Source organism: Zalophus californianus, chromosome 11 (genome assembly GCF_009762305.2).
Source record: "Zalophus californianus isolate mZalCal1 chromosome 11, mZalCal1.pri.v2, whole genome shotgun sequence".
NCBI lineage: Eukaryota > Metazoa > Chordata > Mammalia > Carnivora > Otariidae > Zalophus > Zalophus californianus.
In genome coordinates, this window is record NC_045605.1 from 7,654,158 (window position 1) to 7,679,953 (window position 25,796).

A 25,796-nucleotide genomic window follows, 5' to 3' on the forward strand; every position below is an offset into this window, starting at 1 on the left:
TGAAAAGCTGGTAAAAATTTAAAGTAAAGTTTGATAGAAATGGATTCTTCAAATCAGACCCCAAATCTGAGGCTAGGCAACAGAGTAATATTCAGAAACTCCTGTAAATGACAACTGACATTGGAATAGAACAAAAACAATTTTTTGTAACCCAAAGCTCTGTGTCAGTCAAGTCCAAGGAAATGTGGCAATTGCTGTCTAGTTACTCAATCTTAATCCAAAGAAATCACTTGCTGCCCTACAGGAGCCTGGCTTTAAGCTGTCCCACAATACTGTTAACTGATTTTTTTTTTTTTTTACTGTTGTTTTTTTACTCTAGTCTGGCCTGTGCAGGAACCAAGGGCAAGCCATGCCCAAATGTGCCATTCTGGCATGCAGATTTCAAGCTTTCTTCATTAAAAGACTCAGGAAGAAATTTTACTGCCTAAAATAATTTATTTATTTATTTATTTTTTAAAAAGAGTTTATTTATTTGACAGCGAGAGACACAGCGAGAGAGGGAACAGAAGCAGGGGGAGTGGGAGAGGGAGCAGCAGGCTTTCCGCGGAGCAGGGAGCCCAATCTGGGGCTCGATCCCAGGACCCTGGGATCATGAACCGAGCCTAAGGCTGACGCTTAACAACTGAGCCACCCAGGCGCCCCTGCCTACAAGAATTTATATCGTGGACCTGCTCTAGGAAGAGAACTATCACCATAGATAACTATGTTGTAATATGAACTGGGTATGGTAGACAGGGAGCAGCCTAGCAAGGTCTGTTTCATCAAAGTCCTCTCTTTGTCCCATTGTTTCTGAATGGTCCAGAAAAACATTTGTTTACCAAACATTTATTCTTTTTCAGCTTCCTGTGAATTGTTTTCTTTCCCTCTAAAATTCCAGACCCCTTACCCCCTTTGCCTTAGTTTAGGATGACATATATACCTCATTTTAACTGTCTTTGGAATCTTATGTCTTTCTGGATTCCCTGTAAAACAAAATTAAATTTGATTTTTTCCTGTTGATCTGTTGCATGTCAATGCAGATTCCCCGCCAAGCAAGGGGAAAAACCCTTGCTGGATAGAGTAAAATCAGCCAGAAAAACCTTGATGGATAGAGTAAAATCTTTCCTCCCCAACACCAGCATATTAACAGCTCCAAATTAATATCTGCATATTAATTCCAAAGGCAAAATACACATTTGTTTTGAACAGATATCATAGAGCAAAAATGGCAGGAACAAGATGAAAAATAACTGGAAGAAATCCCTTTTTATACTGAGTTAATCTCTCTCTTCACACATACATAATCATGTACACAAGCGCACGCACACACATCAGCAACATGCATTTCTTTCAGATTCAAAGAAATGAAAATGTGTAGATTCTCTTCTATTTTTTTCTCTCAAATCTAAAGGTGAAAACATTCATTTTTGATAGAATGTAATATAAAATATGTAGTACATTTTCTGTGTTTGTATATTATAAAAACCACTATACTGAAGGCTATCTGGTCTCATTTCTTTTGGTAACACCCTAAACCTTCATTTAATTTAAATGTAAACTTCAACAAACTTCATTCATCAGTAAAGTGGTAATGATGCTGATACCCACCTCATAGGGTTTTTGTGAAGATTAAATAACTCAATGGGGTGCCTGGGTGGCTTAGTCGGTTAAGTGTCTGCCTTCGGCTCAGGTCATGATCCCAGGGATCGAGCCCCACGTCTGGCTCCCTGCTCAGCGGGAAGCCTGCTTCTCCCTCTGCACCTGCTCTCTCTCTCTCTCTGTCAAAATAAATAAAATCTTAAAAAAAAAAAGATTAAATAACTCAAAACATGTAAAGCACCTAGAAGAGTACTTCGAGCAGAGAAAGCACTCAATAAATGTTAACTATTGTCATATTTATTCTCTTGTAATACTTTTCAGTGACTGTGGAATCTTTGGTAGGCACAACGGTAGGTACAATACATATTATATTCTATATGTTGAGGAAAGTGTTGAAACCTTAATTAATGAATAGCGATCAGAATCAGCTCAGATAGTAAGAGTGATGATGGAAGGGATCCTCTACTGGTTAGTGTAAATGCTGTACTTGTTTGATATTTAAACTCAAACGTGGGGGCAAAATAATGGCCCATATATATATGTCCATGCCCTAATTCTTGGAACCTGTGAATATGTCACTTTATGTGACAAAAGGTATTTTTCAGATGTGATTAGAAGTAGGGACCTTGAGAATAGATTACCTTAGATCATCCAGATGGGCCCCAACAAATCATATGCGCTGTTAAAAGTGAAAACCTTTCCTGCTGTGATAAAAGAAAGATATGATAAAGAAAGTTCAGGGCAGGGCAGGCACCTGGCCGGCTCAGTCAGAAGAGCATGCAACTCTTGATCTTGAGGTCCTGAGATGAAGCTCCATGTTGGGGATAGAGATTACTTAAAATAAATAAGTAAATGTTAAAAAAGAAAAAAAAAGAGAAAGATCCAAGAGATGTGATATCAGGACTCAATCAACTGACCAGATGTTGCTGATTTCTTGAAGCTAGAGGTGAGCCCAAGAATCCAGGTGGGGGGAGAAAAAAAGGCGCCTGGGTGGCTCAGTGGGTTAAGTGTCTGCCTTCGGCTCAGGTCATGATCCCAGGGTCCTGGGACTGAGCCCCAAGTCAGGGTCCTTGCTCGGCGGGGAATCTGCTTCTCCCTCTGCCCCTCCCCATGCTCGTGCTCACTCTCTCGCTCTTTCTCTCAAATGAAAAAAAAAAAAAAAAAGAATGCAGGTGTCCCCCTTGAAGTCACAAAAGACAAGGAGACAGATTCTCTCCTATAGTTCTATAAAGGAATGTGGCCCTACTGATGCCTCAAGTTTAGCCCAGTGAGTCCCATTTCAAATCTGACCAACAGAATTGTAAGATAATCATTTTGATATGGCTGCAAAAGAGAACTAATACATAAGGTGGCAATCTTTTGCAAGGACGTAGTATTTACGGCCATTTACTACGTGTTTTGTACTTAAAAATTTAAAGTGACACATTGTGAATGAACAGTACCACAAACCGTATATTCTCCTGGCTTAGACCCTTTGAATTGGTGCACAATAGGCCAGTCTGTTGTTCTACAAACATTTAAGAGGACTTAGTCCAGGCCTGAGGCTAAAGAAGACTTTTGAGCTATTGGCAAGAAAATCAAATCCCTGGTATCACTCAAGGGCAATCAATGCTCAATCTGTCTCTGCCTCACACATATGTGTATAAATACACTGGGTGATTTTCTCATGCCTGGTGAAACTAGATCTTTGGAAACTGTTGGCAAGAAGTAGTTTTGCCCAAATTTCAGAAATTAAAAACATAGCTTACACTGCATTTTTTAAATTGTAGAGTTGAAAGAATTTCTGGCCATTTTCTCCAACTTAAAACTGAATGAAAATGAGTTAACATTGTGCAGTTCACCTTTTTCAATAATAGTGTGAATAAAGCGCTGCCAATCTATGTTACTGATCTCTACTACAGTATGGTCCTGAAAACAAAATATGCCAACATTGAAATATCAGAATTCTATAAATATCTCAGAGGTAGTTAACCTACATGTAAATCCAATTATAATCTATATTCTGAAGTACTTAAATTTTAGAACAAAGTAAATAACCCTTATTTTTATTTTCAACTACAATGTGGTCTCTATATCAATTTTTTAAGATTTACTGATACTTTATTACCTAGGACACTCAATTTTCATGTGTTTCCTCTGTACTTAATTGAGAAATTAGATTATTTAACTAAGTACAGGTTACCAAATGTGTCAAGTTTATTAGTCTTACTGAATATTTGATCTGTTAATTCCCTAAGAGTATGTTAACATAGGGATATGTGACTGCATATTTGCCCATTTTCCCATGAAATTGTTTTATATAAAACATATATTCATAAATATATGCTGTATTGTTAGATACTTGTAAGTTTAGAGTTGCTGGACATTCCAAATTAATTTAAATGCTTAGCATTTTTTAGTGATCACGTTTATCCTTTATAATGCATCCCCCCTACATCTATTTAATTGGATTTAAATGAAGTCCCGTTAATTGGACAGCAATATAGCAAGCTATCTTTTCACTGTATTTACCTGATTTTTTTATCCTTTTATATCTTTTATAATTTTGATATATTTCTTCTAAATGTCATAGAGTCAGAATTTCTGCATCCTCAACCAAAGTCTGCCTTTTCATTGGTGTACTGAATCCATTTACATTTGAGATATTGGGACTTATTTTTAAGATTTCATTTTATTCTTTCAAAATATGTGCTTTTAAATGTTTTTTTCCTTTCTTTTATTCTTTCTTTTGGAGCTTAAAGGATGTATTTGTCAGGATCAAGGCTAAGCTGTGGTAACAAAGAGTCTTTAAGATAAGTACCTTCAGGAGCATCCATGTCAACTTCTCTCGTGAAGCATTTCAGAAGCGGGCTGGGCTTGCAGAGCAAGGCTGCAGCATCAAGGCCGGGAAGTAAGTCGGCCACACGCAGTCACACGGGAGCCCACGAGGGTAGACCGGTTCTGACCGTCTATCATCTCTGATATTTAGCTTCTGTGTTTGCCTCCCACGTGATCACCCTGGTTGCTGAAAGGAAAACAGACAGAAAGGAAAACAAAGAGCTTCCTTTTAAAAAGACTATCTGGCTGCACACATCATTTCTACCTCCACGGCTGTAGCAAAGGCTGTTACAGGGACACACTTACCTGCACAAGCAACTGGGAAATGTGGTCTCTGGTGAGAGTAAGACACATGCTCAGCTAAAATGCAAGATATTCTGTCACCAAAAAGAAGAAAGTGAGAGAGGATTGTGTCAATAACACTTTCGGTCTTATTACTCATTACATATTGGTTCAATAATATAATTCTATCTTGCTCTTATTTTTATCTCCTCATGAGATCATAGTTGGTGTTACTATTTTACAACCAATTGTTATTTAGATTTACCCACATGGTTGCTAATTTTTTGCTTATCATTTCTTTTTGCCTCTTAGTCCTTCCTTTTGGGTTCAATTTCACCATTTTTTTTTTTTAAGATTTTATTTATTTATTTGACAGAGAGAGACACAGCAAGAGAGGGAACACAAGCAGGGGGAGTGGGAGGGGAGGGAGAAGCAGGCTTCCCGCCAAGCAGGGAGCCCGATGCAGGGCTTGATCCCAGGATCCCAGGATCATGACCTGAGCCGAAGGCAGACGCTTAATGACTGAGCCCCCCAGGCGCCCCTCAATTTCACTATTCTTGAAGAACATTGTATTAGCTATCTATCGCTGCATAACAAACTGCTCCAAAGGATAATGAGTGGGAACAACATTTACGATCTGTTTCTGGATCTGGGGTGGCTTCGCTGGGCCCTCTGCTTCAGGGTCCCTTAGAGGCCACAGTCAGGGTGTCAGGTGGGGATTCAGTCATCTCAAGGCCCCACTGAAGAAGGAGCTGCTTCCCAGACCACTCACATGGTTGTCGGCAGGATTCAGTTCTTCGTGACTGGATAACCAGACGAAAGTCTCAGTTCCTTGCTGGCTGTTTGCTAGAGGCTGTTCTTGGTTCTTTGCCATGTGAGTGTCCCCAACCCACAGCTTCTTCATCAAAGCATGTAAACCAAGTGGGCAACAGAGGAAGAGAACCAGCAAGACAGAAATCACAGTCTTTTGTAACATAATACAAGTGACATTCCATCATTTTTGCTGTATTCTATTTGTTAGAAGCAATCACTAGGTCCGGCCCACACTCAAGAAGAGGGGATTACATCTAGGTGTGAGTCCCAGCAGGTGGGGCTCACGGGAGCCATGTCAGAAGCCGCCTACCAAATACACTCTTTATATAAGTTCTTTCAGTGAGTCTGAGACCAATAGCTCTATTAATTTTTGTTGGTTTAAAAATGTCTTAAACGTCTTCATTTCAGTCTCATTCTCTTTCCTTCTGGGACTCCAAACAGAAGTGTGTTAGACCATGTGATATTATCGTCTGACAGCCCAATGATGCCATGTTCTTATGTTTTTCTAGTCTTTTTTCTCTTTGAATGTCATTCTGGAAACTTTCTATTGCTATGTTTTCAGGTTCACTGATCTTTGCTTCTGTGGTGTTATTGACTTCTAACCTTTTGTACATTTAGACATTTAAAACACTTCCAATCAGAGGAAAAACAGCATGGAAATCTGATTAATATTTAAACCAAACAATACAGAAAATATCACGTTTCAAACTCTTGACATAGCCAAACACACTACTTAGAGGAAACTTAAATACTTAGAGAAATTAAATACTTCTTTTAAAAATCAAATTGAAAATTAATAAACTAAGTATCTAGATCAATAAGTTAGAAAAAGAACAAACAAGTAATCCCAAGAACATGGAACAAATCATAAAGATAAATGAATAAGGACACCTGGATGGCTCAGTAGGTACAGTGTGTGATTCTTGATCTCTGGCTTGTGAGTTTGAACTCCACACTGGGTGTAGAGACCACTTAAAAATAAAATCTTTAAAAAAAATGAATAAGATTAGGAGTGCCTGGGGTGGCTCAGTCGTTAAGCGTCTGCCTTCGGCTCAGGTCATGATCCCAGGGTCCTGGGATCGAGCCCCGTATCGGGCTCCCTGCTCAGCGGGAAGCCTGCTTCTCCCTCTCCCACTCCCCCTGCTTGTGTTCCCTCTCTCGCTGTGTCTCTGTCAAATAAATAAATAAAATCTTTAAAAAAAAATGAGCAAGATTAGAAAACAAAGATATAGCACAGAAAACCATTGTCCAAACCTGTTATCTGAAAAGACCAATAAAACAAAGTTTTGCTAAGATTATTCAAAGAAAAAAGACTCAGAAAATAATATAAGAAATATGAAAAAAGGGTGCCTGGGTGGCTCAGTCGTTAAGCGTCTGCCTTCGGCTCAGGTCATGATCCCAGGGGCCTGGGATCAAGCCCCACATAGAGCTCCCTGCTCCGCGGGAAGCCTGCTTCTCCCTCTCCCGCTCCCCCTGCTTGTGTTCCCTCTCTCTCTGTCAAATAAATAAATAAAATCTTTAAAAAAAAGAAATATGAAAAAATTCAGAAAATAATATAAGGATTATGAAATGTAGTTATAGATATATCAGAGTTTTTTTTTTAAAAGGTGACACTAGGAAAAAAATTTATGCCAACAGATTTTGAAAATCTAGGTGAAATATACTATTTATTAGAAAATTATAACTTTTTTTTAAAGGGGGGGTAGGGCAGAGAGAGAATCTAAGTTCCATGCCCAGTGCGGAGCCTGACAAGGGGCTCAATCTCACCACACTGAGATCACGATTTTGAGCTGAAATCAAGAGTCAGATGCTTAACTGACTGAGCTACCCAGGCGCCCCAGAAGATTATAACTTTTAAATCAGCTTTTGAGTAAAGAGAAAACATGAATAAACCTGTAAGTACAGCAGATAAATAAAGGGAAACAAGCCTTTATCCTGCCTTTCCCATACAGGTTCCGAGGAGATCTGAATAGAAGATAAAGGCAGATCTGTCTAGAGAAGTAGTCTAGGTGATCAATGAAAGAATGATAGGATTAGAACACCTGCATTTTGCAACCCCAAGTGAACTGTTCATCACCCGTGGCTAACGTGACAAAAAAAGACAACCAACTATTAACATTTGAAGGACACATTAAAAAGTTAAGAAGTACATAAGAAGTAATCTTAACAAAGAAACGGGACTTGAAACTGAGCAAGTCACTTGATCCAAGCTCTTATTTGCATGTAACAATTTAATTGTAAGCTGTGACAGAGGGATTTCTAGTGTGTAAGGCTCCCAAAGATGCATGTGTCAGAGAATGGTTCCTCCAAGGACTGGAGTCCTGGAGACTGGTTCTAAGTCAGCCAGGTTCAGGCTGCCAACATAACCTGCAGAGGAGAAAGGCATGATACGGGACTGATGGGCAGTGGAAGGCAGAGCTTGAGGGGGGTGGTGTGTCCGGCTGAGCAGTTTGTTTTACGCTATAAATAAATGGTGATAAAATGTCACTCAAGGATATTCATCAAGAAAGTAACAGAATCATACCAGTATTTTAATGGGATCAGCCTACTAGCAGTATGGAGGCTGTCTTAGAGCAAGACAAGACTGCAGGCAGGAAGGTCAATTAATTTAAATATCAATTATATCTTTATATTTAGGAAATATATCAGTATCATCAGCCATATTAATAAATCACCTGGGGGTGGGGTAATTTCTTGTGGTGAAATATACTTAGGTCTAATTTTGTATTCTTTTTAAAAAATTTAGATAATTGCTGACCTTATTGCTAAATTATAGGGACCCTGTAGAATCTAAAGCATCTACTATCGAATATAGAGTTGAAAAATGTGACATGTAAATACACATTAATAATATATAATAATAGGGATACCTGGATGGCTAAGTCAGTTAACTGTCCGACTCCTGATTTCAGCTCAGGTCATGATCTCCGGGTTGTGAGATTGAGTACCATGTCAGGCTCTGCATTGGGCATGGAGTCTGCTTGAGACTCTCTCTCTCCCTCTGCCCCTCCTCCTGCTCTCCCTCTCTTAAAAAAAAAAAAAATATATATATATATATATATAATAAAATTATACCCTATTCATAATAAAATATAATAAGAAGAATAAAAATATCATTTCTTGTGTTTATGCCCTGGACTTGGGATCAAGAAGACCTAGATTTACAGTTTGGATCTACAACTCACTAGCAGTATGATTCCAAGAAAACTACCACTGGGCACCTCCGTTTCATCTGTAAAATAAGAGGGGAAGGATTATTTTCTTCACTGCTGTGTCTGTAGCACACGCATGTTGATCTACACATTGCTTATGTCAATAAATATTTTTTGATTAAAGGCATTTATTGACTAAAGGCATGTCTACTCTACAGAGTTGCTGTGATAACGAAAGGAGATAGACATTGTGAAAGTTCCTAACACAGCTCTTAACGGACACATTAAATGGCCGCTTTGTGCCAGGCATTATGCCAGGTGCTGGGCAGACGAAGATGAGTAAGATACCATCCTTACTTCAGGGGGGCTTCTGCCTAGAGGGGCTACGTAAAGTATGTACGATGGAGCACACAGTACCATGAAGTGCAGAGTAGGGGCTCAATAAACACCAAATCTGAATTTTTATGACACTTTTCAGTTTACAGAGCACCCTCATGAACATTACTCTATTTGAAGTAACAGGTACTATCAGTTTTACAAGAATAGACAGAGGTCTTAAGCATTCAGCAGAGGGGAAGGATGATCGGTTGGGATAAACAGGCACAACTTCATGGGAAAGACATAATTTGAAAAGCTTCAAAATATGGACAGATTTTGACAGGAATGACAGATGGAGAGATGGAAGTTTTTTGTTTTTTAAATAAGCTCCAAGCCCAAGGTTGGCCTTGAACTCATGGCCCTGAGATTAGGAGTCATATGCTCTAAGGACGGAGCCAGCCAGGTGCCCTGGGGATGGGAGTTTTATAAGGTGGAGAAATACATAAATCCCCTCTGGAATACTGCTGAATTTATATTTGTAATCTTTGGAATCAAGCCTTATCCATCTTTGAAAATCCAGAGTCCGTTTTTTCCATCTTTAATTTTCAGGTACATGCTTCAGGCATTGTCATGATTACTAATGGAAGTTACACGACAACATTCATTTATTCACAAATATTTACTGCCCACTTGATATGCTCAAAGCCCTGTGACTGGTAGTATGAGGGCTACTAAGATGAACAATGTATATAAGCTACCCCACAAGGCACAAAGCTGGAAGCACTATAACCCAGCTGAAGCTGGATCTGTTGGGAGAAGAGAGAACATTTGCATTCCCTGCCCCTCCTATTTTCTTCCTACAATTAATTCATCTCACTTTGAAGATCTGATCTTATAAAAAAAAAATTAACTGTTCTTTACAATTCCTCTTTCCGACTACTTGTCAGGTTTGTTGTGCCCTTTCCAGCCTGAAAGTCTTTCTCTTTATGGGAAGATTTAGACGATTTGGGAGCCAAACGACTGCCCTCCTTCTGCCCTCAGGTTCAATGCCCAGCACACCTTGTTTCGAGAAACTTTACTCAGGTCTGTGCTTTCTTGTTCTGAATATTCTTTGAAGTATCTTTTATTGCGTTCGGCACATCTGCAAAATCCACTTGACTATGATCTGTAGCGTCTTTAAAGATGGCTTTAGGGAGGGGGCCCAAGGAGTTATCACATTAACGTTCGTGACGCACTATGTATGCCATTGTGCGTTTTTTCTGTAACCCTCAGAACGGCCCTGGAGACTGGAACATCTTATCAGCGTGTAAGTGCTTTGGAAACTGTGATCCTCGAGGACAATAATCCACCCAAGGTCTCGGAGCTCCGCAGTGGCAGACCTTGGATTTGAAGATTGCTATTTCTGACCTCAAAGCCCATGTTCTTTCCACCACAACGTATCAATCCTGATAACGTGTATTTTTAATTTCATCTTCCTTGCGTTTTGTAGAAACCCCTAAGGAAAAAAAATTCGGTTCATCAAAAAGTTTCCAAACACATGGATTTCACGTGCTGAACAAGCATTTATTTACCCCGGATTATTACCTGCTTTCTCCAGTATCCCCGAGTTTATTCATTACTGCGACCTTTATAACTGCAAGACCATAATGGCTCCTCTGTGTGTCACGTCTTTGGCGCTGTGAGATTTCCCACCGTCCCTGTTTGACAATGCCCAGACTTCATTTTTCCCTCTAATTTGAACTCCGGGACGGTAACTGCCCACGTTGGTTTTTGTTTTGAACAGGGAGAAGGCGAGAGGCGTGAGGAACAGAAGAGGTTTCGTTACCTGCGGGTCGTTCTACCTCAACTTTCCGTCAGACGTCCGGCTGCCTCTTAGACCCCGTCGTTCCCGCGCGCCCACGGCGGACGGAGCGGCACGGCGCAGGCCAACCTGGTCGGGAGGTGCGTGCGCCCCGCGCTCAGCCCCGCCCCCTAGAGGCCACACCCGCCCGGGAGGCGTGGGAACGAGCAGGGGGAGGCGCTGCACTTGGGGTGCCGCCGGGTTTATAGGTCACCCGGAAGGCGCGCGCAGCCTGCGGCCGCCGCACGGAACAAGCCCTCGCCGGGACCCCAGCTGCCGCGCTCCTCCCCGCGGGCCCCCGGGCGTCCGGCGCCGGCGCAGCGGCCTGTTCGCGCTCGCCGAGCCTCTCGCGGCCGCTGCCGTGCGGCCTGCGTCGCTTCCGGTTGTTACCCGACCATCGGCTATGGCCGCCGCGGGGGGCGCCCGGCTCCTGCGCGCCGCGTCCGCGGCTCTAGGCGGCGCGGCCCGTCGTTGGCAGGTCGTCGCCGGACCCCGCGCGGCACCGGGCCGGGGCGGCGGCGCGGGGGGGCTGGCCCGGACGCTGAGCATGTCGGCGCCGGCGCGGAGCAGGTGAGGCGCGGCCCGCAGTGCGCATGCGGGCGGGGGGGGGGGTCCCCTGGCGCCGCGGCCGGTTGGTCGTGGGGGTTCTCGTTCCGCTGCCTCGGCCCGGGCGCTGTCCGCGATTGCTCGCCCTTCGCCGCGCCGGCGCCGTGGCGCCCCTCGGGGCCCTTGTGTCGCGCCGCGGTTTCCCTGCCAGCCCCCGACGCCTGCGGGAAGCGGTGCCCCGGGACCCCGGCTCCCCCTTTCCCCGCGCCTCCCGGGGCCCCCCAGAAAGCCGCGCGCTCCGCCGCCGCCCTTCTCCCGTGGTTTCGCTCGGCGGCTGACCTTTGCTTTGCCCGGAGCCTGCAGTGACTTTCATAAGATGTTCCCCACGGATGTCCTGGCCAGCAGTTTTCGTTCTGGGCCTTTCCCCGGCCCTGTTAGGACATTCTGTGTCCAGTTCTCGGGTAGGGGAATGTCTGTTTGGAATACACCCACTCTGTGCTCTGTACTTCCCTGGCCGCTCTCGGAGCCTATAAGAGGGCTAAAAGCCTCTGCCTTGGACTGGCAAGGCAGGGTTTTAAACCGAGCTGAATGCCTAACTTCCTCCATTACTGTAGGTCTCATTTCTCCATTTATAAATGGAGCCTAACACTAGTCTAGGCCTCCTACGGTTATTTGAAGAGTAAGTCAGGTAGTACAGGTGGTCTTGTGCCTGGCACATGGGGAGGGTTCAGGGGATGCCACTCGGTAGCGGTAGCTCCTGAGGCCCACAGTGTTGTGTGGTGTACTAAATGTTGAAAGAGATGTGAAAAAATTTCCCCCAAACATGTTGAAGTTTTATATTCTTGGGCATATTTGTTTTTCAAAGACACAATCCCCTGCGATGTAATAGAGTTAAAATGTACTCGTCATTTGTAGCCTTATGTAATCCAGGTCTCTGAACAACTCTGACCCCTTGCTGTCCCGGAGCAGGAGGCAAGAACTGGGGGGAGAGAATGTTGGCTTTGTATGCTGCTTTCTCTGGTTTCTTCTTGATAAGGTCTCCAAGAACAGAGGCTAGGACTTAATCATCTTTTCCCCTTCATCCTATTATGTGGTGTGTGCTCAATAAATTTTTGTTGCGTGGACTGTGAGGGAGATAATGGAGAAGGCAAGCCAGATTTATTTGTCCCTATTTCCCTGACATTTCCCTGCCTTGACTTCTCTACATGCATATGTCTTGCTTTCTGCAATGGGTGCATTCTTGAAAAATCGTGTATAAATTGGGACATATATTGAGCATATTTACGAAACTAGTATTTAAAGAAAATGAGTGCTTTTGTAAATGGGTATTACGTCCCCCAAATTTATTAAGTTTGAACTTGGTTATTATCAAGTTGTGTCAGAGGGAAGCACATCTGTTCCTTTCCGTCAAAGTCCTGCTTTCCTCCTCATTGACACAGTTTCAATGGATGGCCTTGTGCCTTGTATTACAGACTTTGGAGCTGCAACTAGATTTTCCAACTCATAGTATCTGAGGCTTGTGTTTTCCAGTTTGGATATGACTAACCACATGTGGCTATTTAAGATAACGTACGTTAAATACAGTGAAAAGAATCAGTATTCCATTTGCAGTGGCCGCATGTCAAGTGCTCAACAGCCGCGTGGGGCCAGTAGCTACTGTACTGGACATTGCAGGTACAGAACATCTCTGCTAGTGCAGAAAGTTCCATTGAACAGAGCAGCCTGGAGGCTGTAGTCCCGTCTCGGGAAGTTTAACATGTAGCTAAGTCATCACTAATTGAGAGTTGAAAAAACTCCTTTTGCTCCAAAATATCCTGACAAAATACTTTGTTTCGTAGTGATTTATGTTCCACAGGGCTTTCACAAAAATTGTTGTACTTCACTCTCAAGAAAATCCTGGGAGGTAGGTGGGGTAGGGAATAAAAATTTCGTGTCAAGTAGTTGGCATACTAGGAATACAACTCAAGTTGTTTTCGCTTGTTTTCTTGAGCACTGTAAGAGTTGATAATTCTTTAGTCCATAGAGTCATTTGGAAGAGTTAAGGTGGTTATGGAAGTAGGGAGCCCTAGAAGGGGCCCTTTCCTTGGACCAAGTGCCCCAGGCCCCCCCCCCCCCATGGTGAAAAGGTGGGCATGAGCAGCTATTACTTCCCTCCCTGGGAGAAGTCAGTTACGAACTTTATCACCGCCACCCCTGACAGCTTCCCCCCCCTTTTTTTTTATTATGTTATGTTAATCACCATACATTACATCATTAGTTTTTGATGTAGTGTTCCATGATTCATTGTTTGTGCATAATACCCAGTGCTCCATGCAGTACGTGCCCTCCTTAATACCCATCACCGGGCTAACCCATCCCCCCACCCCCTCCCCTCTAGAACCCTCCGTTTGTTTCTCAGAGTCCGTAGTCTCATGGTTCGTCTCCCCCTCCGATTCCCCCCTTCATTTTTCCCTTCCTACTATCTTCATTTTTTTTTTTAACATTTAGTATATCAGAGAAGGACATGTATCATATGGCCTCACTGATATGAGGAATTCTTAATCTCAGGAAACAAACTGAGGGTTGCTGGAGTGGTGGGGGGTGGGAGGGATGGGGTGGCCAGGTGATGGACATGGGGGAGGGTATGTGCTATGGTGAGTACCCTGACAGCTTCCTTAAAATACCTGCTGTGGTTGAGCAGAATAAATGACAGTAGGAAAAGGTAACAAGTGAAGAAAAGAGTTGCGTGTGGTGCTGATTAATTGATGATGGTAGAAGATTTAGAAGGATTGTATTTCTCAGGGCATGAAATCTTACCCTGGGGAACCGCTCAGTGCTTTTGGCTAGTTCTCAGAATTAGGGGGGGAGATATAAAACCCACCAATACTAATTACTAATAGCAAACGGAGAAAGTTATTTGGGTAACATACATGTGTATAATGCTTTAAGGAACAAAGTTTCCATAGACTTTGATTGTCTCAGCCGCTTGGTGAAGTCACTGTTGTCCCCCCCCCCCCCCCGCCCCCCGCCGGGAAGTAAGTGGCTTCCCACCGTCTTTTTTACATCCCATACTCGGGTCAGCTGCGGATCACCCTTCCTCTCTCATTTCTGCGTCCTCTTCGGTCCTTTGGCAAACCTTTCATTGCTCTCTGCAGTTTTTTCTGGGGACTGTACACTCATAATACACAGCAGTTTTAGGCTTCTTAGGAACAAAAGGACTGAGGCCTTAAAGTTATTAATCTGTGTTTGTTGAGTGCTGTGCTCCTCTGCATTAGGTATTTTGCCTCCATTGTTAAAATTAGAATATGAATGTTACCCTGATTTTACAGAAGAGGGGTCTGATATCAGAGATTTCTGTGCTGTAAGCTTAGCTGTAGAATGATCCAGAAGAAGAGCAATTGTAAAACCTCTGGCTTTCAGTGGTGCACATACATGATGGGATTCTTGCTCTCGTCCTTCCTGCAGCTTTAGCTCCCGGGCGTTTGTGCACATCAGATCCCTAGACTGAAGTGCTGGGCTCACACCCATATTTCCATCTGGCTTCTGGACATTCTCCTCTGGTTTTTTTCTTTGAACTCAAAACAGGTTTAGACTGGAACTCATTTCCATCTTCCCCAAAGCTGCTCCATCTCTGTTAACTCTAGGTTAAACTGGACCCCCTCATTGCCTGAGCTGCAGATTTCAACATTGTTTTTTCCCTCTTTCCCAATCTACCTTGTATAGATGGTCAACAAAACCTTCTATTTCTGCCTCCTGAGTATCTCTGAGGTCAGTGTCTCCTACGTTCTTTCTTAGTCTGTATTCTTTTAATAACCTCCAAAGTGGGGTCCACCCCTGCCTCCAGAGTATCTTCATTCGCAGCCATTCTGCCTTGAAGAGATGGCAGTTATCTAGTTGAAAATGATGAATAATGTTCAGGAGTACTTATTTCTAAAGTATTTTTTGGCTGTGAAAAGAAGTTGGAGAGCACAGGCCCTTTTGGAGGGACATTCTCCCTCCCTCTCTCTTTCTCTCTCTTAGACACACACACACAGTTGATAATTTTTAATTCTCAGAATTCTCTTTTTCCAGCATCGAATTATCAGGGAGGGCATTATCTGAAAGGGGCTTTCACTTGCCTCATTTGTTAAATAAGATAATTTACTTGATAATTTGGGATTATGTAATTCTAGGTTATTACTTACATTAAAGTTTTCTTTGCTGGATTATTACCATCTATTGGCAGTGGTGAAAATTACAGCTAATTATTTTAGCTGAAGTATATCTTTTCAGTTGTGAGGTAAAAATTAAAAATGACCAGTGGTAGATGACAAGCATCTAGTTGCTAATATAATTTCTTCTCCCAAATTGTAAGAAGGGAAAGAAATTTAAGTCAGTCATGCGCTAACTCTGATGGATAATATAATATCCTATAATAAAACACGTAAGGAGGCATTATATTTATTTTCCCATTGATTGAAACAAATACAAATCTACGCTAGTCCCTTTGGTTTTTGAGTACATGGTGTGGACCAAAGTGAGATGTTTAAATGCTCAGAAAACGATCGGACCACTGCCTCCCGGCAGCAGTACCTACCGGACACCTGCACAACAGGTGTCTTACTGATCGCAGAACGATGAGCCTTTCTACCGCTCTCCACAACCAGGGTCTCGTCTTTTAGGGACACTCCATAGAGACGTTGCTTTTCAGAGGGCTGTGTTAGAGCAACATAGATTTCCTGACTGATGAGGATTGCTAAATGTTTTCACATGACTGTGACCTATGACCGTGACTTTTGACCGTGACCCAAGGCACAGCAGGTGGCCTTGATAGGGGTGTGGATGCTCTTTCCTTTAAGGTGGTAGGTAGAGCTTCCTCTCTGGTAGATGGAGAGATAGACATGCCTCTGCTTTGTGATGTCGTCTTCTCAAACTTTGGAAAGGAAAGAAAATACTATAAAAACATATTTGTGTGTGTGAGTGTGCCTCCATACATGCACATCCTATTTTCTTTGACCTTATAAGTTCTGAAAACAATTATTTTAAAGTATCCCTTGAAATTATTAAAAATAATGAAGGACTGCTTCCTTTTCCAGCTCAGAAGATAAAATAACAGTCCACTTTGTAAACCGTGACGGTGAGACATTAACAGCCAAAGGAAAAGTTGGTGACTCTCTACTAGATGTTGTGATTGAAAATAACCTAGATATTGATGGTTTTGGTGAGTATGGAACATTCCTTAAAATTTATAAGTGAGACCATTAAATAGGAACTTTTGGGGGGTTTTTTGCAGAATTTTAACCTTTAGCATGCTAAGTAAAATATTAAAATTCCGGATGTGTCAGTGTTAAATTCTCATTTATAAAGAACATGAGTGACACTGCGTTTCTCTTCTTTGTACATTGAATTAACTGTGTGCCCCGAAGTCTCTTGCCTCATTACCTTACCGATGATGACTTGTGTGCCACTAAGCTGGGAGTAGCAACTGGAGTTGAAAGACACCAGGTTAGAGATAATGAATGTCATATCATGGGAGAGTAGTTAGTTTTGGCTTAGTTTTTTGGTTTTAACTTTATATTTGGAAATATCTTCGATGTAGAGAAAAGAATTTTCTGTATAATCTTTACTAAGCTTCCCCTACTATTAACAGTTTACATAACTGTGGTATAATAATCAAAATGCAGAAATTAATGTTGGTTCAATAACTCAAAAACTCTAGACTTAATAGAATTTTCCTATGACTGTCTTTTGTTTTGGATTCGACGTAAGAGCCCATGTTGCATTTAGGTAATCTTTCTCTGTAGTCCCCTTCAGTCTGTGACATTTCCTTAGTCCTTTCTTATTTTTCATGACCTTGATGCTTTCGAAAAGTACTGGTATGTTATTTTATAAAATGTATCCCTCAATTTGGGTTTGACTGGTGTTTTCTTGTATTGATAGAGCTATTGCATGATTTTAAGTGTGTTTTATTTTGCTTACTCTTTTTCTAAATTTTATTTTTATTGAGCTGTAATTGCCATTTAACGTTATATTAGTTTTAGGTGTATCACATACTGATTTGATATTTGTTATGTATTGCAAAATGGTCACCGCAACACGTCCAGCTAACCTGCGTTACCATACAGAGTCTTGAATGTCCTTTCTCCTTCCTTGGAAGGGCAGTTTATCTGCCTCTTGTTAGAGAAGGAAGTGTTCTAGTTAGAAAGTTTTTCTGTCTAGATCTGACCGTATTCTTTATCCACTCACACAAAGCAGGTGTCCCAGAAACTGCCTTCTTACAGCTCAGGGATACGCAGTCTCTCACTTGGCAGTTTTGCTCAAGCTCTCTCTCTCTCTCTCTCTCTCTGGAGTGGTGGTTCTCAAAGGGGGTTCCTTTTACCATTAGCATCAGTGTCACTTGGGAAATGCAGATCCTGAGGCCCCACTCCAGACCTACTGAGTCCGAAAGGCTGTGGTAGGGCCCGGCGATGTGTGTTTTAACAGGTCCCCTGTGAGATTCTGATGTATGTTAATGTTTGAGAACCATTGGTTTGCAGTAAGGCCCAAGGAGTATACCTAACGTTCTTTCAAGGTACTGTTCACATTGCACTTTTAAGAGCCCTTTCCACATCAGAATTATTTCTCCTCCTCTGTTTTCCCATCCTATAATAAATATGCCTGTGTTAATGCTCATCACAGTTTTCCTTTTTAGGGAGAATGCCTCTCTCCCGTATGAGATTATGAGTTTTTGCTCAGTTACCTCACAGAGTAGATTTTGTCCAGAGTTGACAGTGCATCATATTTGCTGAATTGTTAAATCTAACGTCAGTTTCAGGGTAAATTATAATAGCTCCCATTTGAGTGCATATGACATTCCAGCATATGTTATCTCTTCTTGTAACAACTTTAAGAACTAGATTTGTTTTTTAAACTTCTATTTTATAGATGAAAAAAGTAAGGTTCAGAGAAATTAATTTTCCCTGGGTCATACATGGAGCAGGTAGGAGGTCTAGGACTCAAGTCTCTAACTCCCAAACCTTGGGCTTTTTCCTTTCTACCATTTTCCCTAAGAGATGTCCTTCCTATGTGAACACCTGTCCCAGAAATAGTTGATACAATTCTAATTTTAAGGAGTTTTTTAGTCTAATGTAGTGGTTCTTGGCTGGGGCTGAGTTTCAGAACCTCTCCAGAACTTTAAAAAATGCAAACGTCTACGTTCCATCCTAAATAGTACAGGGAGAGATGAAGTTGTGCAGGTAGAATTGTAGAAGTTGCACAGGGTTCAGATCTATAACGTGGTTAAGAATGACTAATTTAGGGAAAGAACTCATTGGTAATTTATGTAAAATATATATTCTATAAAATTTATAATTCATCTTCCGTATGAGTTCATATTCAGCTACACCTTTAATAAAAAATTTTTTTTTTTTTTTTAAGTAGGCTCCACATAGGCTCTACACTCAGTGTGGAGCCCAACCAGGGCTTGAACTGACGACCCTGAGATCATGACCTGAGCTGATATCAGGAGTCAGATGCTTAAGTGACTGAGCCACCCCAGGCGCCCCCATATTCAGCTACACTTTTGAAAAATTTTTTTATTGTTATGTTAATCACCATACATTACATCATTAGTTCTTGATGTAGTGTTCCATGATTCATTGTTTGTGCATAACACCCAGTGCTCCACGCAGAATGTGCCCTCTTTAATACCCATCACCAGGCTAACCCATCCCCCCACCCCCCTCCCCTCTAGAACCCTCAGTTTGTTTTTCAGAGTCCATTGTCTCTCATGGTTCGTCTCCCCCTCCGATTTCCCCCCCTTCATTCTTCCCCTCCTGCTATCTTCTTTTTCTTTTTTCTTAACATATGTTGCATTATTTGTTTCAGAAGTACAGATCTGTGATTCAAAAGTCTTGCACAATTCACAGCTCACCATAGCGCACACCCTACCCAATGTCTATCACCCAGCCACCCCATCCCTCCCACCCCCCACCACTCCAGCAACCCTCAGTTTGTTTCCTGAGATTAAGAATTCCTCATATCAGTGAGGTCATATGATACGTATCTTTCTCTGATTGACTTATTTCACTCAGCATAACACCCTCCAGTTCCATCCACATCGTTGCAAATGGCAAGATCTCATTCCTTTTGATGGCTGCATAATATTCCATTGTGTATATATACCACCTCTTCTTTATCCATTCATCTGTCGATGGGCATCTTGGCTCTCTCCACAGTTTGGCTCTTGTGGACATTTTCAGCTACACTTTTAACTAAACTTAGTTTCTCTGAATTTTTCTCCACAAATGAAAAGTAGTACAGTGCACAGTAATTGAGAATAGACTGGAATCAGATTATGGTTCATAAACCAACACTAATGCTGCCTCTGAGAGCCATGAGACCTGGAGCAAGCCACTTGAAAATCTGTTTGCCTCAGTTTCCTCTTCTGAAAAATAGGATTATAATAGTTCTAGCCTCACAGGGTTGTTGAGGATTAAATGGGGGTGTTGGAAGCGTAGTGCTTAGCACAGTACCGACCTTGGTAAGAACAGTAGCATTTGTGGCATTTTAACTTGGCCTTCCTGCATCCTCTCTCCGCTTCTGCAGTAGCCTTAAAATTCTGCAGCTTCGGAACTACGGGAGCTGTGAAGACCAGCAGCCTCGCAGCCACTGGGGGGCAGATGGGGTTTGAATTCCTCGGGAAGTTCAGTCTGCAGGACGCGGGCACCTGTCCCACAGCTTCCTGGGAGAGCTCCATCCCAGGGCTTGTTCTTTGGTCTGCCTCCGAGACGGCTGTGTGCAAGAAGCTCTGTCCCTAGGACTTTAGTCTAAAGCAGTCACCTGCCATTGTGTGCTGACGCTGTCATACCAGCTGGGCAAAGAAGAGCCCGGCCAAACATTTAAAAGGGAGATCTGGGGAATGAGATGTTCCGTAGTTGGCTTTGAAATGCCCTGGGAAGGCTGTGCACATGTGCAGGACTTGGCTCAGGCCTGGGAAGGACACGACAGGGTCCTAGCCCCTCACCTCGGCTGATCTTCAGGTCCCATGCGGTGAAGGCTGAGACAGATAGGTAGGCTGCTCGAACGTTGAAGCAGACACACCACGCTCATCAGCAAAGGGTAGAAGACTCACTGGTTCCAAGCATTGAAGGACACCCTGCCCAGTCATCTGGCTGACCACCAACCTAAGCAAGCAGAGACCTCAGTATCTGCACACAACAGGGAAGACAGACTTCAGAGAATTAGAACAGGAAAGTCACCAGGAAGCACCTAGCAGCAACAGCAAACCCAGGGCACAGGCTGGAGATCCTCATTTCCACAGTTGCCACATCATACTATCTCCAGTGTCCACTTGAAATAAAAAAAATTCAAGCACCGAAAGAAATGGAAAGTGTGGCCCATACTCAGGGAAAAAAAAAAAACAACAGTCAATAGAAGCTGTCGTCCCCCCCCCCCCAGGAGGCCCAGGTGGTAGACTTTCCAGACAAAGATGTTACACCAGCTGTTACAGAAGTTCAGAATGCTGAGGGAAACTACATGGAGGTGTTCTCTGGCAACTTCATGTCGGAATGTGTGGAGGCCATCGCCACTCTAAGTGGGGATCCCATAAATGAAATAATGAATGTTGTTCATGCCCTTGAGAAAGCTGAGCTTTTGAGCTCTGAGAAAGCTAATGTGGAGGCTGCGACCAGTAAATCGATTTTTATAAATTTCTCCACAGATTCGATCATATGCACGAGGCCTATGCACTGGGCTATTACTGCAGAGATATTTGTAATAGCAAAAGATTTGAAACAACTGAATGCCCATCAGTAGAGGGCTGGTGTATAAGTTATACAACAGGATATTATATGTCTGTGTTAAGAGAGAAAGTTTCTGGAAGGAGTCTTAAAAACAAATATCAGTGGTTACCTGTTGGTAGGAGGGAGATTTTCATTCTACAGGTTTGGTTTTTTTTTTAATAAGATTTTATTTTTTTATTTACTCGAGAGAGAGCTCACAAGTGGGGGGGGGGAGGGGCAGAGACAGAGGGAGAAGCAGGCTCCCCGCTGAGCAAGGAGCCCGATTCGGGACTCGATGCCACGACTCCAGGATCACCACCTGAGCTGAAGGCAGACACTTAACCGACTGAGCCACCCAGGTGCCCCTCATTCCACAACTTTTTATACTTTTTGAGTTTTGAACAGTGTGAATGGGTTACCTGTCTTCAAAATGTCTGTAAGAAAAAACTTAGAAAAGACAACCTAAACGTCTCACAACAGGAACTGTGTAAGTCCGCGATGGCATTTCTAAATTACAGTATGTGTCTGCTACAAGTAACGTGCACGGTGTATTTATAATTGTATAGGTAGATGCTTGTCAGTGGAAAACACAATGTTTTTAGTTGCTTTCTATTTTTCAGAATGCACTGAGAAAGATACTAGAAGATGTTCAGTGTTGATTGTCTCTTCTTGATCTGATGGTGAGGTTTTCATCTTTATTCCACTTTTCTCTGTATTTTAACTTTTCCCTTAGTGACTTACTTGAGTTAAGTCACTGGCCTTACCTGTGCCTAATTTTCATTATCTATCAAATGAGGGTAATAATAGTACTCACCTCGGAGGACTTTCATAATGATTCAATTAATATTATGTCTTACAATATTATGACATTAGGAAAATGTTATAAATATTTGCATTAGTCTATTTTATTATGTAAAAATCCGTGTACGTGATGAGATACCGCTTCACGTCCATCAGGATGACTTCTGTCAGAAAAATGAGAGAAGAACAAGTGTTGGCAGGGATGAGGAGAAATTGGAGGCCTGATGCATGGCTGCTGGGAATGCAAAACGGTGCAGCCGCCGTGGATAGTTACACAGGGTTACCATGTGATCCAGCAATTCCATTCTAGGTGTATCCCCAGAAGAATTGAAAACAGACTCAAGCAGATTCCTGTACACCAGTGTTCACAGTGGTCAAAAGGTGGAAACAACTCAGGTGTCCACCAGTAGATGAATGGATAAACAAAATGTAGTAGACAGTTATTTAGCCATAAAAAGAGCAGAAATTCTGATATCAGCTGCAACATGGATGAGCCCTGAGGACATTGTGCTAAGTACAGTAAGCCAGACACAAAAGGACCAGTGCTCTGTGATTCCACGTACGTGAGCTACCCAGAATGGGCAAATTCAGAGAGACTGTAGAATAGAAGTTACCAGAGACTAATGGGAAGGGAGAATCTGGCCTGAAGAATATCTTCTGCAAATAGACAGTGGTGATGGTGTTACAACATAATGAATGTACTGAGCACCACTGACTTGTATACTTAAAAATGGCTAAAGCTGGTAGATTTTATGTTATGTATGTTTTACTGCAATTAAAAAAATTGGAGTAAGAAATAAAATCTGTATAAACACAAAATTTTTTTTCTGATTAAAAAATCATTGCATATTCATTGTAGAAAACTTTGGAAAATTTAATAAGCCTGTAAAATAAAATTCATTCTAGGGCGCCTGGGTGGCTCAGTTGGTTAAGCGACTGCCTTCGGCTCGGGTCATGATCCTGGAGTCCCGGGATCGAGTCCCGCATCGGGCTCCCTGCTCAGCAGGGAGTCTGCTTCTCCTTCTGACCCTCTTCCCTCTCGTGTTCTCTATCTCTCATTCTCTCTCTCTCAAATAAATAAAATCTTTAAAAAAAAAATAAAATTCATTCTATTCTCTATAACCACTAATAACATGTCTATGCTTTTTAAAACCTGTATTATGTTTACATTTTATGCAAACATGAATTAGATAAAATAAGGGCAATATGAAACTATGGAAGTTTCATAATCTACACAGTGTTTGAAATTGTGTGAATCTGTCCACATTTTTAAGATGTGAAGAGATTCACTTAATTTTAAAGCTGACAATCATGATGGAGAATTACAACCTGTGTTTGTGCTAATGCCCTATGGTGGAGCCACTTCAACAGATAAATGGAAGTATTTCCTGATCTTTGACAGCAGCCTTGGAACTTGGGACTGTACGCTGTTGAAAAAATGGAAATCTGACTCTCCCGTAGCGGTGATCACTAACTCACCAGGCGATGGCGTGGCGCTGGAATACACGCCCAAAGCAGTCACTGTGGACTGGCAGTTGAATGTGACCTAACGCTGTAAGATGAAGGTTAAACAATCACCCTGACCTTCGGTGCTATTAATTGAGGAGTAGATACTGTATAAGCAAAAGTGCTTAGAAAGTAGGATTTTATTTATTTATTTATTTATTTTTTAAAGATTTTATTTATTTATTTGACAGAGAGAGACACAGCGAGAGAGGGAACACAAGCAGGGGGAGTGGGAGAGGGGGAAGCAGGCTTCCTGCTGAGCAGGGAGCCCAATGGAGGGCTCGACCCCAGAACCCTGGGGTCATGACCTGAGCCGAAGGCAGACGCTTAATGACTGAGCCACCCAGGCGCCCAGAAAGTAGGATTTTAAAAAGCAAAAATATTTGTAAGCTTAGAAAAATCTCCTGGAAATCAAGACTGGGGTCAGAGTTGCGGGCGTGCCGCCGTGTGCCCGGGCCTCTATCTGTAGCAGGTGCTGCTTGTGGGCTGGAAGTGCAGACCAGCACTCCTGCCTGGCCCCTCTTGGCATTTGTTTCTATGAGAGAATTAGTCTCGACTTGAGTTTTGAATTCTGGGAGAATTTTGGGACTAGCATCCCTTGCATAAATGATGCAGGGGTTTTAAATCATCAAAAAAATGATTGGTTTTAAATGTGTTGGGTTTTTTTCCCCATTGAATATTCTATGAGAGAATATCTGACATTAAATATTCTTTTGTTAACATCGTTGAAAATGTCTGGGGGCGCCTGGGTGGTGCCATTGGGTGTCTGACTCTTGGTTTTGGCTCAGGTCGTGATCTCGGGGTCATGGGATCCAGCCCCATGTCAGGCTCCGCGCTCAGTGTGGAGTCTGCTTGGGATTCTCTCCCTCCCTCTCTCTGCCCATCCCCACTTCGGTGCATGCTCTCTCTCAAGTAAGTCTTAAATAAATACAATGTATGTTTTCCTGTCATATGGATATGCCATGACTTATCCATCTCTTTTTTGGACATTTATGTGGCTTCCAATTTTCACCTATTGTAAATAAACTTAAGGTGAACATCCTCAGAAATACTTTTTTATGTATATGTTTTATAATCTTGCAATAAATTCTAGGGATAGAATTACCTGGGAGAGTTTGTTTTATAAATTGCTCAAATTATTTGCCTGTTTTTCTGATGAGGTATTATTTGTTTTCTTGGTTAGCCAAAGCTGTCTTAAATGTGCTATTCGACAAAAAAAAATCTTAAAAATGAAAACTAACTTTAAACATTTATTTAAATGACTTTCAACCTCTGTTACTTGGAAGCCATGGTTTTTTCTGAAAGCATTATAAATGCTTTATTTGCAGTAGATAATTTTCTTGAGTTGCTTTTCATTCCTTCTAAATCAAACCAAGCATAAATATTGTGATCTTAATACCTCAAAGTATCTTTTTAAAAATTTGAAAATATTTCATCGTTAATGACTGTGTATTGCCGTACGCTATTTTTCAAACTGCAGGTTGCAACCATTAGTGGATCATGAAACCAGTTTAGTAGTTCCCAACAAGCATTTTAAGGAAATCAGAACAGAATATATAAAAACACATGATCTTTTGCAAGGTTATTATTTCATGAACTGTTTGTATAGCTATTTTACAAAGCATATGTGTGCTGGGTCATGGTGTAGAATGGCATTCATACTGAGAGTCACAATAAAAAAATTTTTTTTGGAAGGCCATTAGTTGGAATGGGTAAGAAGAGTCTCTGTGCGTAGGTTTGATTCTCAGCTCTGCCACGTCGCCAGCTTTGTGACGGGGGGTTAGGTAGCTAACCGCTCCATACCTTGTCTGTCTGAGGGTGAAGTGGGAATAATGTTAGTATCTACCTTATGAGGCTTCTGGAAAGATCAAATGAGCTAATCAAAGTAAGTGTTTAAACATTAGCTACTGTTGTTAATAAGGTTATTAATATAGGTTCATTGTTCATTATAGAGCATTTTAAAAATGCATTGAAAAAGGTTTCCCAGGAGTGCCTGCGTGGCTCAGTCGGTTAAGCATCTGCCTTCAGCTCAGGTCATGATGTCAGGGTCTTGGGATCGAGCCCTGCATCAGGCTCCCTGCTTGGGGGGAGCCTGCTTCTCCCTCTACCCGCCCGCCTCCAGCTCATGCTCTCTCTTTCTTAAATAAATAAATAAAATCTTAAAAAAAGATTTCACATCCCACTGAGGTAACCACTGGAAGAATCTTTTCCCCTTACTACCCTAGGAGTATAGAAAATTTAATGACACAATCTTTAGTAGTTTGATGAGAATTCTGCATTCACTTACGTGGTCTCAGGAGAAAAGCTTTGAAGATCAACAACCTGAACATGTCCAGAAATTTGGGCATGTAAATATAAACTTGAGATAAGCTAAACCGGGTTCACTAATGATAGAGTTAAGCCTAAGCCACTTTCTTGAATAAA

At 42.0% G+C, this 25,796-nt stretch overlaps 1 protein-coding gene and 1 long non-coding RNA gene across 2 annotated transcripts in view; one reads left to right on the forward strand and one right to left on the reverse strand.

The window, feature by feature from the left end:
• Positions 1 to 1,722: 1,722 nt before the first annotated feature.
• On the reverse strand, positions 1,723 to 10,896 carry LOC113915537. The gene is made up of 5 exons (XR_003517694.2): positions 10,545 to 10,896; positions 10,020 to 10,455; positions 4,702 to 4,772; positions 4,379 to 4,582; positions 1,723 to 1,757 (listed from the first exon to the last, which is right to left on the reverse strand). It is a non-coding gene; the product is annotated as an uncharacterized LOC113915537 (long non-coding RNA).
• Positions 10,897 to 11,014: 118 nt separating this feature from the next.
• FDX1 (ferredoxin 1) overlaps positions 11,015 to 25,796 on the forward strand; it is a 29,974-nt gene continuing 15,192 nt past the window's right edge. The window contains exons 1-2 of the mRNA XM_027581605.2: positions 11,015 to 11,370; positions 16,401 to 16,525. Coding sequence (XP_027437406.1) covers positions 11,204 to 11,370; positions 16,401 to 16,525 — 292 coding nt within the window. The 5' untranslated portion in view covers positions 11,015 to 11,203. The remainder of the gene's footprint in view (positions 11,371 to 16,400; positions 16,526 to 25,796) is intronic.